Source organism: Solanum lycopersicum, chromosome 12, assembly GCF_036512215.1.
Source record: "Solanum lycopersicum chromosome 12, SLM_r2.1".
NCBI lineage: Eukaryota > Viridiplantae > Streptophyta > Magnoliopsida > Solanales > Solanaceae > Solanum > Solanum lycopersicum.
In genome coordinates, this window is record NC_090811.1 from 66,465,515 (window position 1) to 66,484,336 (window position 18,822).

The 18,822-nt window shown below is 32.6% G+C and overlaps 3 protein-coding genes and 1 non-coding gene across 8 annotated transcripts; all 4 read right to left on the reverse strand.

Annotated features, from left to right (window-relative positions):
• Positions 1-32: 32 nt before the first annotated feature.
• Positions 33-5,075, reverse strand: LOC101245741 (uncharacterized protein At1g01500). Of its 5 annotated transcripts, none has more exons than XM_004252741.5 (3): positions 4,591-5,075; positions 2,517-3,312; positions 33-656 (listed from the first exon to the last, which is right to left on the reverse strand). In XM_004252741.5, exons 2-3 carry the CDS (start codon positions 3,225-3,227, stop codon positions 429-431), a joined length of 939 nt encoding a protein of 312 aa, XP_004252789.1. In that variant the 5' UTR covers positions 3,228-3,312; positions 4,591-5,075; the 3' UTR covers positions 33-428. The 5 variants fall into 5 exon arrangements, with proteins under 5 accessions (XP_004252789.1, XP_010314639.1, XP_010314638.1 ...); XM_010316337.4 differs by having other exon boundaries at positions 4,519-4,771; XM_010316336.4 differs by having other exon boundaries at positions 4,335-4,702.
• A 2,286-nt stretch (positions 5,076-7,361) lies between these two features.
• LOC101246033 (syntaxin-61) lies at positions 7,362-12,747 on the reverse strand. Its single transcript, XM_004252742.5, has 8 exons — positions 12,506-12,747; positions 9,848-9,913; positions 9,256-9,369; positions 8,778-8,891; positions 8,494-8,687; positions 7,899-7,989; positions 7,719-7,784; positions 7,362-7,605 (listed from the first exon to the last, which is right to left on the reverse strand). Exons 2-8 carry the CDS (start codon positions 9,899-9,901, stop codon positions 7,495-7,497), a joined length of 744 nt encoding a protein of 247 aa, XP_004252790.1. The 5' UTR covers positions 9,902-9,913; positions 12,506-12,747; the 3' UTR covers positions 7,362-7,494.
• An 870-nt stretch (positions 12,748-13,617) lies between these two features.
• TRNAA-UGC (transfer RNA alanine (anticodon UGC)) lies at positions 13,618-13,690 on the reverse strand. The gene has a single exon. It is a non-coding gene; the product is annotated as a tRNA-Ala (tRNA).
• Positions 13,691-14,197: 507 nt separating this feature from the next.
• LOC101259925 (probable LRR receptor-like serine/threonine-protein kinase At2g16250) lies at positions 14,198-17,751 on the reverse strand. The gene is made up of 4 exons (XM_004252784.5): positions 15,633-17,751; positions 15,420-15,545; positions 15,277-15,299; positions 14,198-15,201 (listed from the first exon to the last, which is right to left on the reverse strand). The coding sequence occupies exons 1-4, from the start codon at positions 17,540-17,542 to the stop codon at positions 14,591-14,593; spliced, it is 2,670 nt and encodes an 889-aa protein (XP_004252832.1). The 5' UTR covers positions 17,543-17,751; the 3' UTR covers positions 14,198-14,590.
• Between the last annotated feature and the right edge of the window lie 1,071 nt (positions 17,752-18,822).

An 18,822-nucleotide genomic window follows, 5' to 3' on the forward strand; every position in this document is an offset into this window, starting at 1 on the left:
CAAACAATATATAATGACTACTTCCTAGGCACTTGCACCAAACCATCAATTTATCAGATGGAAGAGTTTACAAAAAGAACAAAATTACATTGAACTACTAGTCCAATAAGCTTAACACAAAAACTATACAAAATGATCATATAATTTTTGCAGCATATGACACATCTCAGCAACAGAATGGAACATCTACAACAGTAAGAGTTTGCACACCTAAATCCAAAACAAGGAGGTACAAAGAGACTTAACTTAACACGGGGATGGGGCATGGGAAGACGAAAAGCTAGCAGGAAGTAAGTTAACACGAAAATGTATGATGGTTAGCTACACTGAAACTGTCTAATGAGCAGAATTCACACTCTCAAGACAAACATATATCTGTTGTTAGCCGTTTGGTCTATGCAAAAACAAATGCAGCAAACGCTACATAATCACACAAGCCTTCTGAAGTTCCTCGTAGTAGTCTGGTAGGTGCGGACTAACAGGCCAACTCCTATTCCAACTCCTACGCAAATGCCAAGACCGATCCCTACACCAACACGGACCCCAGCATTGAACCAGGACAGTTCCCCATCTTCACCATCCATATATTCCGTTTGTCTCCAATACATGTTGTAGTCTTCTTCGCTTTCTAGTTCATACTTTCTATACTCTGTAACCTGTGAACACACAATGAAGTTCAGAAGCTGTGCAAATTCTTGTTCTAGTTATGATTGAAAGATCCACTTTCCCATATATAGTAATTAAGATATGGTAAAAGCCAGCAACCATCTATGAAAATCGAACGAAGAATTGACAAAGGGAACTTAAAAATCTGAAAGTGAGGCAAACATAAACATCCTTTCCTTTTTTCATCTTTCAACTTCAAAACTAAAGCAGCATAATAGGCCTACAATACAGTCAACAGAAACATTACACTAGTCCTCTATCACGCGTAAGACATTACAAAAGAAAAGAACAAATTTACAAGGTTGTTATAGCAAGTGAAAAGCTACGGATTTCTTAATTTATTTTTTTTGAAAAAATTCATCACAAATGCCATAAAAATCAGGAAGCAATAGTCGTCTGTTCTAGCATTTGTTTAATTTTCGCCAGTATTCATGGAGGAAGTATATAGAGTACTCATCCTTCATAGCATTTTAAAATGTTTGCTAGTATTCGTAGGTAGCAAATGATAATATTTCTATTTAATGCAAACCACCACCACTTCATTCGGATCCGTGAAAAGGAGGATCCTAAAGGATTGGGGGAGGGCTTTTGTTTCCTTTTCCAATCTTATCAGATAGGATAATCGATGTCCAAGATATTATGCATAGCACAGACAACATTATTAGGAACAGATAGACATGGGATAATTAAAACAAATCTAAGGACTTGGACTTTTGCAGCTCGACACTTCAATATTGTACTACTAACACGGGATTTTTTTTTCACTATCTTTGAAATTTTGTTTCGGGTTCACACAAGTTAGACAGGCTACGAATGAAACAGAAGCAAACAAATCGGAAGATCTGGAGTACTATTCTATCACATGTGTTGTGGAACTGCAGACGGCGTGTTATCCTTACAGCTAAACTAAAAAATCTATATTCTATTGCATCTTGGTTTGATCTTAAAAATGTGAACACTTCAGACATTCTAGTAAACTTTACTAGTTTCCTACAATTCAAATTAGATGTTATTTTTTTTAAAAAAAGAATCTGAATAGTAGCACCTCCTTTGTGCAACTTTTTTGTAAAAAGCAATTTCCAATTCCTTCAAATAAAGAAAAAGGATAATGACCCCACAAATCAAGATCTTAAAGACTTTGAAACAATGCAACATGGGAGACACATAATTTAATATTAAAGAATCATATGAAGGTATGTCTCAGCCCATACCCAATGACACTTGATTAGGATAAGATTCTAAAAGATACAGGCCTTTAGGTATGATGTAACACAGAAACATGTTTCATCATACGAAGCATGAACAGCTTTATCCAAAAAAAAGAAAAAGAAAGATATGAAGCATGAATAAAGCCACATGCGATTGTTACTATCTGTTGTTTCTTGCATTACTTCTTTTCTTGGACTGCTTTGAACTGTTTTTCTTCTTGAACCGAGGGTATATCAAAAACAACCCCTCTACCTTTGAGGTAGGGGTTGAGTCTGTGTACACTCTACCCTCCCTAGACCCCACTTTGTGGGATTACACAGGGTATGTTGTTGTTGTTGGTCCTCAATGTACGCAAAAAGCGATCATTTTTGTCCCAAACACTGCAACTAACGGTTATCTTCATAATATTTACGAAAATTAATGGTTCTTAATGTATGCAAAAGTATATAGCAAGCATTTTGAGGTTTGTTAACTGATTTTGTCAGTACATTTAAAGATACCAGTGGATATCCAATTATGTTGACTGTTCGGATGTGTCCTATTAGCTGTTTTTGCATTTTACTATGCATTATAGAATTCGAAAATGCTAGATATTATACCAAATGGACCTCAAAAAAAAGGTGATGAACTACCAATTATACCTGCAGATCAAGTTCAGATGAGACATCTTTCTGCTGCTCATCTGTTTCATGCTCCGGGATTGAGTGCAACATACCCTTCCTGTTGTGCTTCTTCCGATGATTGAGCTGCAAACTCTTGGTCAAGATGATAGGTGTCCCGGAGAAGCAACCAGTAATAAAGACTTCAATTGTTGGTGAAAATGATTCAGAATCCATAATTTGTTTACCCTTCAGGAAACCAGTGCCAGCATTCATCACCGATTCACAATTCATGTTCCATCTCTTGCCACTGTTTTTAGACTCCCCAACAAAACCATTACTATTCGACATCTCTAAAAAACCCGAGAGCACAAGATCATCTTTATTGAAAACCTCAAATTTCACACTTCCTGTCAACCTTATACTATCCGTGCTCACAAATGTAGCTTCTTCGGATTTCTTATCAACCCTATCCCTTCGAAGGAGACAAGATGCTCCTTCTGAATACATGGAACATCTTGTTCCATTAACTTCAAGCAATGTATCGGGACTTAGAGGAATGTGGTTGAGAGTAAGATATTCCGGGGTGGAATCATCTACCATAAAATTGCTGACTCTAATATAGAAAACTCTTATATCTAACCAGGATAACAATAATTTACCACAAGATGATTGGTAAGAGGGGTGCCTAATAATTTGGAGACCAGGATCAGCTGGTTTTCCATTGCTGAGTAATTCATGACCATTCTCCATGTTTAATCCTCAACAGAATCCTTCACCAGACACCGATAAGGACATAATCGAACCATGAATCGGGACCTACGTAGGCCAAAGAACCCTGTTCCATTATCAAACATCTCTGATCAGAGAATCATACTGGCAAAACATGGAGAGAACAACAATGGAAATGCAGAAAGAGAGATTTTATTCCACATAAACACACACAATATAAAGGTTCCAGAAAACAAACAGACCAAGATTTTAGGAACAGAATTTGGGCATACAATTAAATTAAATTATCAAAAACAAGGGATCCAAATTTAGTTACATACTTTCTTATAGGATCAATTATATTTTTAACCAAGCAAAATTATGACTAGGCTGCTAAGAAAAACCAAACTTTAGTTGAGATAATTATGCCTTAACGGCTAGAAAGACCAAAAATAAAATAAAATAGAAGAGGTCATTGAAAAAACACTTCATATGAGACTTGGTAACACAAGTTAGCTAAACAAAAAAGTGGCATCAAAATTGGATAAAAATAGAATCTTGCAAACAAAGCTATGAATTAGCAGCAGAAAATCAAAGATTCTTGAAATTAAACACAACCCCACCAGTTATTTAGATGACAAATCAAAAAAACAATCCAAAGTTGAAATCTTTTCTTCATTTCATCAAAATTAGCTAAACTAAGAAATGACATCAAAACTGAATAAAAAGAAAATCTTGCAAAATTAGCAGCAGAAATCAATGATTCTTCAAGATAAACACAACCCCACCAGTAATTTCAGATGACAAATCAAAAAAACAATCCAAAGTTGCAATCTTTACCACATTTCAATCTCATAAATCAAAGATTCTTGAAAAGAAACACAACCCCACCAGTAATTTCAGATGACAAATCAAAAAAACAATCCAAAGTTGCAATCTTTACCACATTTCAATCTCATAAAATCAAAGATTCTTGAAAAGAAACACAACCCCACCAGTAATTTCAGATGACAAATCAAAAAAACAATCCAAAGTTGCAATCTTTACCACATTTCAATCTCAAAATCAAAGATTCTTGAAAAGAAACACAACCCCACCAGTAGTTTCAGATGACAAATCAAAAAAACAATCCAAAGTTGCAATCTTTACCACATTTCAATCTCAAAATCAAGAACTAAACTGGCTCAAAAATCCAAGCAAATACACCAAAACCAGAAAGATACCAACAAATTGCTAGCAACATACAATTTACACACATCCCATAAGCATCCAAACTAAACCCCTTCCACCACTCCCCACCAACCCACCACCCACAACCCAAAAAAAAACTCACCTTTTACCCATGAAATGAAAGAGAAAATTACATACAAAATCCAAAAAATTTCTCAACTTTTGATATACTCACCAAGAAAATCCTCTCTATTTTTTCTACTTCTATACAAGCATCCAAAGATCTTTTAAATCACTTTCGACTTCCCAAAAAAGAAGTGTTTTTTCTCATCAACTTCCACCAAACTGTTTGGTTAGCTAAAATATAATCAATATACAGTGATGCTACTCTTTTTGGAATCTTCTTCAATTTTACCATCAAAATATGCCTTTTCCTCCTCTCTAATCTCTACTAGTATTTTTTATTTTTTTTTAATATATAGATATTTAACACAATTATCTATCAATATTACTATACTAATGTTTACGTGGCTCTATAAAAAAATTGCTTCCTTTTAATTTATTCGTTTTATTATTTTTTTAATAAAAAAATGTCATCTTTCTCTATTTTTTGTTATGATTTTCTAGTATATATCTTATTGGGAAGGAACCGCTCTATTAAAAAAAAATTCATTAACAAGATTTAAATTTAAAATTTCTAGCCTTAAGTTTTAATTTTTCAAATTACAATATTAATTGAAATTTTAGTATATTTATAATATTTTAATAAAAACATATAAGATTTGATATTTTTTTAATTTTTAAATTTAAATTAAAAATAAATATTACAAACAAATTGAAACGAACTATATATCAGATATGAAAGGATAAGGAAAATCTGAAATATTTATTTATGCTGCATATTAGATATTTCTTGTTGTGGGTCCTTTTTATAGTCAAAAAATAATATCCATAAAACCATCAATATTAAGATTTATATTGTCCAACTTATAGCAAACAATTATTTAATTTCAGGACTAATTTAAATTATGTTACACATTCAAATACTTAATAATATTATTTTTAACAATTTTTTTTAAAAAAAATTAGAGGTCATATTTATGTGTGTGTTCACACTTTTGCTCCTATTTTGTGTCCGTCTTTAAATTGTTTAACTTACTTAAATGATAAAAATAAAAAGGTAGTTAATTTGAAAGACAAATCATTTAACTAAATGCATATTTATTACTTCAATAATCATAATAATAACAATAATAACAACATATTTAATAAAAAATTATTAATTAAAATGAACTCTGAAAAAAGATAAATATATACATATTTTATATTTTATCTTTATTGAGAATTTTTTTTTTAAAAAAAATCCCCAATTCAAATTAAACAAATCAAAATAATAAATTACAAACATAATGCATAACTAACAAAACAAAAATGTAAGTATATATTACTCCTAAATTGATGACTTCCAAATCCACGTATCTTTTTTAACATATTCGATAAAATCTTTAAAGTATATTTAAATTATTGAGTTCTATCGAACACATAAATTTTATTATAGTCAAAAGCGAATTTAGAGTATATCGAGGGGGTTCATCTGAATTTCTCGATAAAAAATTATATTATATATTTAAAATATTTTTATATTTATATATTGATTATAAACCTCCTGAATAACTTAATAATTCAAAAGTTCAAACCGTCATCCTTTTTTTTTAATTCTTTTAATAAAAATACTGAATCCGTCGCAAATCGTAGCCCTACCCCCATGTGAGAATTTTATGTACTTGAAAGAAATGTTGATGGTGATGGGGGCCAACAAAGAGGATGGGTGATCTTATCTATCTACAAGAAAAGAATGAATTTGAAATTTACGAGGTCGGTGATATTTTAAATTTTAATTTCAATTAATGAAAGTGATGTTTTGAATATAGTGAATTTGTACTCCATTAGTCCTATTTTATATTTTTTTCAAAAAAAAAACTATAAATAAAAGAAGTAATTTTATTATATTTATTCATTAAATAGTAATAAATATAATGTGTTTAAAATTACAATAGGAAAATAAAATTATAATTGATGATAAAAATACATTGAAAACTAAATACTCTATATAATTATTCATTAATTTTAATTGATACACAATTAATGTTGGACGGTGGGAATACTAGTGTGTTATCCAACGTTAGACACGATCCCAATTTATTTTCTTAATTAAGTGTATCATTAATTAAATGTTTTTCTTTTATATTATCTAATAGTATAAAAATAATATTGTGAATTAAAAAACGTTTAAAATAAGTTAATTAAAAAGAATCTTACTCTTTTGGGCACTTATAGTTTTTCAAGAATAACTACTTAAAAAAATAAAATGAAAATAAATAATTAATTTTATTATGAATATCTAAAATGACAAATAATCTTATATATTTATTTTTAAAAATTACGATACATAATTTATAATGCAAAAAAGAATTCAGTAAAGCACCAATAAAGAAAAAGATGTATAAACTTATGAAAACTATCATCATTTTTTGACCTATGATAAAATCTTTTTATCACATTTAGTCAAAGATTATCAACTTGATAAATTGTCTACCAACAAAATTATCACTGTACGATTACTATTTCTAAAGTTATATCCTCGATAAATTCAAGACGTCTTATATTTTTTCTAATCATCTTTTTTGTACTTCTTTGATATGATCCTTGCCTCTCCTATCACCCGCAATTATTGACCTCTCACACCTTCCTCTCCTGTCGTCCGTCATTGCCAACCTCTTTCACGAGGCAGTTACACTTCTTTTTACAAGCTCAAATTATCTTAGTCTCGCTTTCCTCATCTTATCTACCTTTAAATATGTCCACAGGAGTGAGTTTGAAAGTAGATCCAATTTTAAAATTTCACTATTTATCCCAATTTTAGTATGAAAAACAAACAATGCAAATAAAAATATACATTAATAATGTAACACACTTTAAAATGCTCAAAACCCAAAAAGAAAAACATTTGTAGGAGTGTCAATGCCAAGATTTCCAATTCATTTATGTATGCTGTATACATGCCAGTTTCTTCCATAACAATACGTACATAAACTGGGTAGACAAAACCAAATACTATTAAGAAAACAAATTATGCTAACTAGGTCAAGAAAACCAGAACAAAAAGAACAATAAATAAAACTATCAGAAAACAAATCATCATCATCTGTCCCTTGACGCTCGCCTTCTTCATTACCATGCCAATCTTTTTCTACAACAAATTGTGGTTTCCATGCGATAAGAATACAATAACAGCGATAAAAAAGTGCATTGTTGATGCGGCTGATTTAGTAAATTTGAAAACTATAGAAAGAACTGAGTTACCTGAATGAAATCTAGACGATTTGATGTACTGTCCATCTCCGTGTCCAACTCACTTAAGATCTTCTCCTGCAAGAACATATATTGATTTTAACTACATTTTGCTTCGGAGGAGTTTAAGCAGAGCTGCAATTTGTTCAGTGACAAATTCAAGGAACTGGTTAAGCAGGTGGTCGCACTCACGTGTGCAAGAAGTTCATCGTGTATGGTGAGCCCAACATCTCCAATTCTGACTACGCTGGCACTAAGCTCGTCTAGTTCTTCATCCTGTTGCCTGCACAGACGATCAAGAAAATACGCTTTCTGAAAGTTATACTTAAAAGCTATAAAAATGACATAGTACCATATCAAATAGATTCAAGATTATGCTACATCCTCTAAATTCTACGTTAATTGAAGTCTTCTCGACATAATTTAAGTGCTGGCAAAACTATACTGCTAATACCTTTAATAACAGGTACTAAAGGGTATTCAATACAGCATACTATTCCATGATAAATGAAGTTAAGTAGACAAACTCAGAAAGCTAAAAAGACATGGCAGAATGGTTATGACTATGACATAAAGATCTTAGAGAGGCTGATGATACATATTATCCTCCCCTTATAAATAAAATCAAAGGCTAGGATTCCATAGTAAAGATTGAGAAAACATTAAGATGCCTCAGAAAGATAAATGGATAGGTGCATGCAAGATTTACAGTGAGATCGGAATAAAAATCAATTGGTAATAAAAATGACAAACAAGGATAGATGCAAAGAAATGGAGGGAATATTACCTCATAAGAAGTAATTGTCTATCTGATTCTGATGATATGAAGTCATCATTATCTCGGGCATTGTATGCATTGGATCTCTCTTTCTGTTCAGAATCTGGCAATCTCAACAGTTCTCGCCGCATCCCACTCAGATTAGATGTACTTGTCCCATTTGACTGTTTTCCAGCTACTACAGCTTTCTTCATGCTTCCCACCTGGTTAAAGGCAATTTGAAATCGTTTATTTATTTTCAGGAACCAAGAAACAAAAGAATAGATATTTGGCATCAACAGAATCAGTTATACTTGAGCACGGGCATTGCTGGTCCATCTTCTTCTCTTATCAAGCTCAATATCATTAATACCATACCAAGAAGGATCTCTTGCTGCAACATCAATTGTTTTGTCCAATTCATCCACCTTCTCATCAAGAAAACAGGAATTCAGCATTGATAAGGATATGAAGCAAGTCATAGCAGCAGTAGATCAATATCAAATCACACTGACAGAAGAACAACTCTGGTTATGTTGCTACTGTTCACTGAAAGAAGAACATCTTTCCCTAAGTACTAAAGTCGACAGATTGGACAGCACAAATTCATAGACTGAACTTAAGACAGGTGCAACACATCAAACATGCAATTGTCTCTGGCTATTCAAAATTGTCGTAATTCATTCACGTAAAGTACAGGCAATCAGGAAGAAATATAATGAGAATTTAACAGACCAAACAGTGATAAGTATCAATTAACCAAGTTTCAAGGAGCTACGTTTCCGCACATACCTGCCACTCAATGCTCTCAGATGAAGCAAGAAGTTCTTTGGTAAGATGTACTTGCTCACTACTTCCGGCAGAAGTTTGCTCCCATTGATGAAACGTGGACAAGAGCTTGTCAATCTAACCAAGCAGGAATTTCAAGAGTTAGATTAAGTAGTCAACAAACTTGATCACATATGAGATCCAACAGATTCTACCAGCAAGGAGAGTCTTAGCTTATTTTTTCTTAATAGTAAAAGAGATGAAATTTCTTAGTTTGTTCAGCTTGTTTTTTTATTTTTTCTATGAAAATAGACAATAGCCACAAGAAAATCATAGCTTTCTTACCTGTTAGCTGTTACTGGAGTACTTGATTTTTAAACCTTAGTCTCGAAGAATTATACTTTATCTCATAGAAACATTACTCACCCCCTTCCCAGAATGTCGAGAGAGATGGAGATAGATACATGACAGGAAACACCACCAACCCTTCATGAATCTATCTCCCATGCAAGAATAAGAACAACACACTAATAAAAAAAAACAAATCTCAGACGAATAAGATTTACTTCACTTCAAGATTATTAGAACATAACTAGATCGAAGTAGATGAACTTACAGATTCTTGAATTTCCTCCTTGACAATATAGAAAGGATCTTGAGCTGAAGACATCTTCAACACCAACTGTAGAACATTTAAGTGGACACATCAGATAATTAAATAACATATATAATACATATAAAAAGCATCAGGAGAAAGATGATCGAGAACTATATCTTATACCCAGACATTGCAAAGTAGTACATCTCAAAATGCCTTTTCCGTAAAGTGTATTATGACAGAGAGATACAGTGGCACTTTAGCAAGAAGGGCTTTTCCGAGAAAATATGAAAATTACCAGAAGGATGAATTCCAAGAAAAATAATACTCCTATACATGACCAAATGATAATTATCTCCAGTAGGAAGGCATTACAAATATCAAGTGCAAAAACTCAAAATTGTCCCCGGACTCCCGTCAGAAAAGAGTTAGGAGTATTTTGCTTGTTGATATATAACGCTAAGCATAAATGTGCCTTTATGTTTGTTCAAAGTGAACACTTTTGGTCTGGGCTGAACCTAAAATACTTAAAAGCTAATGGAGAAGTGCAAATGCTAACAGTCCTATAGTAAATAAGGTGAACAACCTGTCTTCTACAACTAACTCGTCTGAGAAATGAGAAAAAACGCAAAGAAACCCAACTGAATCAAACCTTAACAAGTCCATGTTACCCTTCAGGTTTGTAATGGTAGTTGTTATTGCTACAAGAGTTCCAGATTGCCATTCTAAACCTTTCGAATATGAATTGTTGGTTTTTCAGGTAAAGCAAAGAACTCAAAGTTCTCTTTTTAGATAAGAAACATTTATCCATGAGATGAGAACAAAATATAACTCTTAACAAAGGAAAAGGGTCCTGTGGAAATCCCCATACAAAATGAGATTTGTCAAAATTTTGGAAAGTAAGCTTTTCGTAGATAAATTCCATCCCAATCCAATTGAACTCACAAAATTCAAACTAAACTGATCCTCTTTTGATAAATGGAAAGACATAGGTTTGTGTCTTTCATTTCACGAAACAAGAAAAAAAATGTGAATGACAGTGAGGAACATGGCACATGATTTCATGGGAATAGACCAGGGTGAGAGTAGCTTGAAATAGACCACAAACCTGTGCTGATATCCATTAAAAGGCCGATGTGCAGTATATATTTGGGCATTTATATAGCCAAATCGGCAATCTAATGAGCTCCTTGATGCATTCAACTCAACATTAGTTTATTGCTTTTTTAGAAATTCAAATCATTTGTACATGGTTCGTATCCAAGAAAGCATGATTCACAAAACTTTTAATTGACATTACTGAAGTGCTTAGCCTTCGGGACACATTCAATATAGTTGCGCAAAAATTCTAGTTAATAGCAAAGTTACCTATTTCAAAAAAATAAATAAAAAATAGTTAATAGCATTAGCAGGTGATGTTAAATTGCTTACCTGCAAAAAGAATGTCATTCAAAAATATTAAAATAAAATCCTTGCACAGCTATATTGAATGTGTCCCGAAGGTTAAGCACTTTAGTAATGTTAATAAAACGAATGAAGACCATGCCCTCTTAGAAACTTCCCATGTACGACTAATTTGCATTCCATAGTTGCTGGAAAAAAGAAATTCAGAGCAGAATGCATCAAGGAGCCAACTGGATTGTAGTATTTGGACTATATAAAAACCCAAATATGTACTGCATATCAGCCTTTAATGGATATCAGCATAGGTTTGTGTCCAAGGCATATTGGTAACACTCAGATTACAGCTCAACCAGCTAAGGTCGCTCCACATGTTGCTAGCGGTAACGTTCTTCAGGGTAATGGGGACCAACTCGTATCTCTATGCTATGGACAGAGTGGATGCTGAGGCATCAAATGACATGGTCATAGATATTTTACAATTTGTTCTCATGTGGCATTTGCACTTATAGATCTTGGATCTAACTATTCTTATATGTCACCACACTCAACATCTTATTTGGAAAGGTATTATAGTTCCTAGACAAGCCTTTTTTTGTCTTGACTCAAGTGCTGGAGTCTATCGTTGTGGATGACACTGTGAAATCTCAGAACAGATCAAAGACACCGTGGATGACTTAATTGTATTGCCTATGGTAGACCTCTGTATATAAATTGACTGGCATCATGTCATACAACACTTGATTGCTACTCCATGGTTTCGAGGTTTCCTATACTCGGGAACCACAAAGTATAACTTCCGAGAATCCATTCTGGATCAGAGGAGCAACTAATCAAAGTTCTTAAGCTATAGAATTGTATAGTTTCCATAACACATGATAAAAATCATATCTTTCACGAAGGTGCACAGGATGATCAGTCAGGTTTTTTTGTACTCTACACTACAAATACAGTTCATGAAACCCGAGAATAATACAATACAGAGGTGTTTCCCGACGATCTACCAAACTAACCTCTCAGAGAGAAATAAGCTTTGATTTCTACTCTAAAACATCATCGGATACACATTATGCCAGTATATGATTCGTTTAATTGCAGGATGAAGCCACAGATCAACAAAAATCCAAATTGAAGCAAAATTAGAACCTAATACAGCAAATTTCATAGTGAAATCGCAAATCTAAGAAACATTGATGCCTAAATTTCACAGAACAAAAATACCTAAATCAAATCGAACCAAAATCAAGAGCTGCAAAGTATAATTTGTTATCTCACCTCGCAACAAGACGAAGATGGAGAAGCTAACGCAGATTGTAAGCAATTGAAGGATCACTGATTTTCTCAGCTACAGTTTCAGAGATCCATTTTGATGCTTCGCTATGTCGCTGTGATTTCTGCAGAAGAAGGAAGTTTTATTTTTCTCCTTCCAAAAAAAAAAGTGATTTTGGTCGTGTTAAAAATAGATATTTATTTTTCCTTAGAATTAAAATTATTTTAACATTGGTGATTTGTTTCTCAAAATTTAATTAAAAAACATCAATTAATATAGATAATACGATATAATTTTTATAATATTTAATATGAGTACTTTTTAAGATGCGTGTATAGATTAAAATTGACAAGTAAAAGTTGAACGAAGGAATATTTATTTAATTTAAAAATATTAAGAGATAGTTTATTATTTAATTTATATTTTATCTTTATTATTAATTATAGTAATTTATTTTAACGTATTTCTTTTTAGAATATTGAATTTATCATATTTAAAAAAATAATATGGTAAAATTACTATTTTATTATTGTTTTAAAAGTATGTCAAATGAAATATGAACAAGTACGGGAGATAAACGAAAGAAAGTATCAAATTTTATGGTTAGGTTAACATTAAATTATTCAAAGACCAAAAATCAAGAGGAAAATGAAGTAGAAAGACTTTGATTAAGTCAAAGCTTATTAAATGAATTGAGAATTTGATTATACATTGTCTTTTATTTTACTTGATACAATTTCAATTTTTTTTTAATTAAGAGTGTGTTTTAATGATATTTTGATATATAAGTATGCATTTCACACTAAGCATATTTTCTAATCCTTATCGACCCAATAAAGATATGGTGCAATAGTTTAAGTTAGTGGAAGCTTGAGAAAACTTAAGACACAATAAAAACGAATTGATGTGTCTAAATATTAGTGTTTTTTCTTTTCTACTCATTACGAGCCCCCCACCCCTCCTTGTGCATTTCATTCTAAGCATATTTCCTAATCCTTATCAACCCAATAAAGACATGGTGCAATATAAGTTAGTGGAAGCTTGAGAATGTTTAAGATACAATATAGCCGAGTTGACATAATATATAAATATGTCTTTTTACTCATTACGAAAAAAATGGAGATGCGGGGGATCGAACCCCGTGCCTCTCGCATGCAAAGCGAGCGCTCTACCATTTGAGCTACATCCCCAATATGACTTGGGAATTCTTCAATATAAATTAATTATGTACTATATAAATATGTCTTTTAATTTGACTTTTATGCTTCTAATTTTGAATGTGCACAAGCACACAAGCTCAAAGTTGGAGGAAATAGATGTCAGTTAAAATGCATAATTCTGTATTATGATTTATGCCTACTTTAATTATGCTAATAAGGTTAATGAATTAGTAGCAATTAAAGTGAAAAAAGCCAATTAGAAAGTTAGTCATGTTTATTTCATGGAGCAATATGAAGAAATAACTTTCAAATCTTAGTGTAGTAATCTCTAATCGAACTGAATCCCTTTAGTGGAAATCCTAATTCCGCCATTGGACAATCAAATGCATTTTAAAAAAGACTTTTGCTCATGGTACCTGGTGCAAGGGTCTTGAGACGGACGGATGTACGTAAAACCTTACCTCTCTCTACCTATAATATTTATAGAGGTTATTTCCGATAGACCCTCGACTCAAGAAAAAGCAGGTTATATCATACTTTTTGAGATCATGAAAAATGTGAATCTGGATTAGATAGTATACACTCTTCTTGACACAGTTATATACTTGTTCTATCATCACAGGAACAAGAGTAAACTTTTCGAAAGTTTACAAAGCACACGAGCATTTGTGACACACTACAAGAAAAGGAGGAAAAACAGACTACATGTTACATGATGTAACACAACGTATTCAAAAATACTGATCCGATTTGATCGTCTGTTGCAGAAGGAAAGAGTTTACCAACAGCATAACGTGTGTGTAGCATGTAGACCCCGTGTATTCAGAACGATCATAGTACCACTGCTCATGTAATAAAAAATCGAAGCTCCTGATACCTACAAAACCCCTGCCTGCAGAAATGCATTTTGCATAGATCCGCGCTGGATGACTAGCTCATGTCTTGTCTCTCTATATCTAGTGTGTCCTGAGGTTCGGGGAAAATCTCACTCGATGATCTCTTACACGATGATGAATGCTCGTTCCCGCTGCTAATAGAATGAGATAATCCTACTCTTCCTGACTGTTTCAGGTTCATGCCAGCTTCTTTGCTTGTTTGGCCACTAGCATTGATACTATCCTGTGAGCTAAGATTCCAACTACCAAGAAAAGCAGCACTCCATGATCGCCTCGATGAAGTATTTCGTAGCCTTATAGAGTTGAAACTTCCTTCCCTAACAACCTTGAACGGGTTCTCAAGAGCTTTCAAGACTCGTCTCATTTCAGGACGTCTAGAAGGCCTCGGATGAAGACATGCTTTGGCTACTATTGCTACAGACCACATCTCTTCAAGTAAGTCGTCGTCTATAATTAAAGATGGATCGACTATCTTTGACACTAGTTCTTTATCGCGTATAGTGATGAAAGGAAGAAGCTTTTCCAACCACTCCTTCGTTGAGACATCATCTAAGTGACTTGCGCCTACCTTACCAGTTACAAGCTCGAGTAAGACCTTACCGAAACAGTATACATCATATGTACTGCAACTTGTAAATGAAGTTCCTGTTCATGTACAGAAATTCAGATAAATAACTCTATTCAACTATACGTTTTTTTTACGAAAAGAATAGTACATACCAGCAGGCTCTCCCTCAGGATTCCTGTTTATTGTCAACAAGAAACATAATATATCTTAGAATGTTGAACGAAAAGCAATATACAGAAATGTAAAACAGATAAATCTGGTATTAGGATCAAACTGTGATCATAGTAATACTTACTTTGTTGTGCGGAAAAACTTTGTGATCAAATTCTGGCTATCACCTTCCTGTGCACACACGTCGCTCAAACTTCCCAGCCTTACTTCAAATTTATCGTCGAGAAGGATACTGCTAGCTTGAACATCTCTTCAAGAACAAGAAAATGCAGAATGTTATTAGTTTGGGGTACAACATTATCGAACAAGAACGCAAAAAAGTGAAAGAAAAAAATACCTATGAACAAGAGGAGGATTACACTCATGATGCAAATAAACTAAGCCTTCTGCAACTCCTGTTGCAATTTTTAATCTTGTTATCCAATCCAAAGACTGTTCGTTTTCGTCTTCTAAATCCGTATCCCGGGACAACAAATTGAACAAATCTCCATTTGGCATATATTTATAGACCAAGAATTTCTCATTCTCATGATCTAAGCAATGTCCCAAAAAAGGCACAAGCCTATGGTGTGTTGTCCAGTTTAACAAATCCAACTCCAACTTGTACGTTTCCTTTTCGATATGGTGTACATTAACTTTCTTGATAACTACGGTGACACCGCCTTCCAATATGCCTCGGAAAATGTCTCCTGTATGACCATTCTTGATAAGATCTGTTTCATTGAAGTTGCTAGTGGCTTTTAGTATCTGATCATAAGTAAATGATTCGATCGAACCAGATGTATCACGAGAGAACTTTACTGGTGCCGCCTGATTATTACCTCCTTCCACAACAGGACTAACATTCGATATGCCTCTTTCGTTTGTATTCCCTCTATAACATATCTTCCAAAACAATAAAATAACTAATGCCATAAGCATAAGAACACCAACTCCACCAAAAACTCCAACCATGACAAACAAACATTTATGCCTGCCCTTCGATGCTCTATGCACTCGAGTTCCGATTCCACCATCAACAAAAACTAAACCCCTATCAGCATAAAACTTACTACAATCATCTAAACTCCTCTGATTCAATAACCCTTTAAAGCAATTATCCATAACTCGAACACCAGATATAGCCGGTGCTAGTCCTTGAAAGTAATTCTTAGACAGATCAATTGACTGAAAACTCCGAACATCAAACGTTACATTCCCATAGAAAAGATTATTCGAAAGGTTATATGAAGCACCAGTAACACTAAAATAGGTACTATTTGAAACCACACCAGTGAAATTGTTCCCTGATATATCAAGAACCCTCAAATGATCAGACAAAAACCACAAAACATCAGGAACTTTGCCTTCGAATCGATTCGAACGAAGATTTATATACTCCAACACAGAATCATTTGAAGTAAACAAACTACTTGACAATGCACCCTCTAACTCATTATTCCCAACTAACAGTTTACTCAAATTTCTCATTCTTAATAAACCCTCAGGCAATGAACCTGAGAAGTAATTAAAACCAAGATCAAGTTCAACTAATCCAGAAAGATTTGAAATTTCAGAAGGAATGTAAGAACTTAAACTATTATATGACAAGTTAAGTAACTTAAGTCCAAGAAATGAACCAAACTCAACTGGGATTTTTCCAGACAAGATATTTGAAGACAAATCAAGAACAGACAGATTCATAATATTTGAAACAGAACTTGGGATTTCACCAGTAAGTGAATTCCAAGAAAGATCAAGAACCCTTAAAGATCTCAACTTTCCAAGTTCTAAAGGTATAGTTCCTGTAATTGAATTGTTAAACAAAGACATGTAATCAAGATTAGTTAAACTTCCTAATGAGGATGGAAGTGAACCAAGAATTGAACTTGAACTAAGATCAAGGTGTTTAAGTTGAGTTAACTTTTGGCCAAACCAATAAGGTATTGGCCCTGAAAGAACAAAACCTGATGAGTTGAATGATGTTAAGTGAGTAAAATTGGCTAAAGAATCAACAGCAAAATGAGGAGACATGTTCCCTTTGTGAATTCTTCTTAGTCCTGTCAACTTAATAGACACAACTTTGTCATTGTTGCAATGAATTCCAGTCCAATTTGTACAAGGGTTGGATTTTCTTGGCCAGTTTTTTGCACTGATGCTTAAAGATGATCTAAGATCAAGTAAAGCTTTGTGTTCTAAAGTGGAGATTTGATTAGATGAAACTGAGTAAAAGAAGAGGAAGAAGAAGAAAGGAGTAATCTTTAACATTTTTTCTTTTTTTGGATATTAGGTGTATGTATTACTATGTTGTGAAATTTATGTGTTTCATTTTTTCTTGTTTACAATATAGTTTTTTTTCATATATTTGAGGTTTATTTCTTAATATCCAGCTGTGATATACTGCTATATGTATCATTTTCAGTTGCCATGCAAGTACAAATACCCCCTTTCCTTCTACTTTCTTTTGTTTATGTATCGTGTTTCTTTTTCTTCTTCTTTCCTTTATATTTGTTTTTCATCTGTATTTGATACTAGCTGTAATTTTTCTTCTTTTTTTTTTGTTGTTGTTGATTTTACTCTGTATTTTATATTTACTTTATCACATTTTTTCCTTTTTATTGGTTTTTTACTCGTTGTTACTTATTTTGTCTCATTTTTTTCGTTCTTTTTCATTTATTGATTTTTCGCTCTGTATTTGATACTCGATGTGTTTTTCTTCTTTTTTTTTGTTGTTAGATTTTTTCTCTGCATTCATTATCCGCTTTATCGTATTTCTTTTGCTTTTCTTGCTTTTATTATTTTTTTCGCTCGATGTTTATTATTTGTTTTATCTAATTTCTTTTCATTTTTTTTCTTTTACTGATAATTTCACTCGATATTTAATATCCACCTTATTTCATTTTTTCCTTTCTTTTGTTGTTTTTTCACTTGGTACTTTTTATCTCTTTTCTTTTGTTCACCCAATGTTTCCTCTTTGGAACGATGTATCTAATTTATATGACCGTGTTTGATTGATATGAAGTTCTTACTTAGAACACTAGTGATGATAAAAGAATATACTTCTCCTATTTCAAGATATTTATTTATGTGTTTTAATTTGATTAGACACAATTTCTTTTTTTTTTTTAAGTAACACTAGTTATCAAAGTAAGTGATTATGGAGATCATACATACTTTATAAAATTGAAATAGTTTTTTGAATTTGAATTCTAAAAATACTTTAACATCAAGCTTTTTAAGACCTTCAAAAATGAAAATCAATTAAAGTGCCTCATATATATTGGATGAATTGAGTAATCACAATATTAAATTTTCCAGCTCAAAACTATAAACATAAGATACATAGAGAGAGAGTGTTGAAAGAATCTAAAAATATGAATATGTTCACATTAAGTAAGTGTCAACATTAAATTTTTCGAAAAATATCACATAATTTATTTTTATTATCAGTACAGTCTCATATTGAAGTAAAACGCTCTTACACAAAAGCCTCAAACTCAAAACATATAATAAAAATAAAAAAATACTTATCATTCTATCAAAATCCC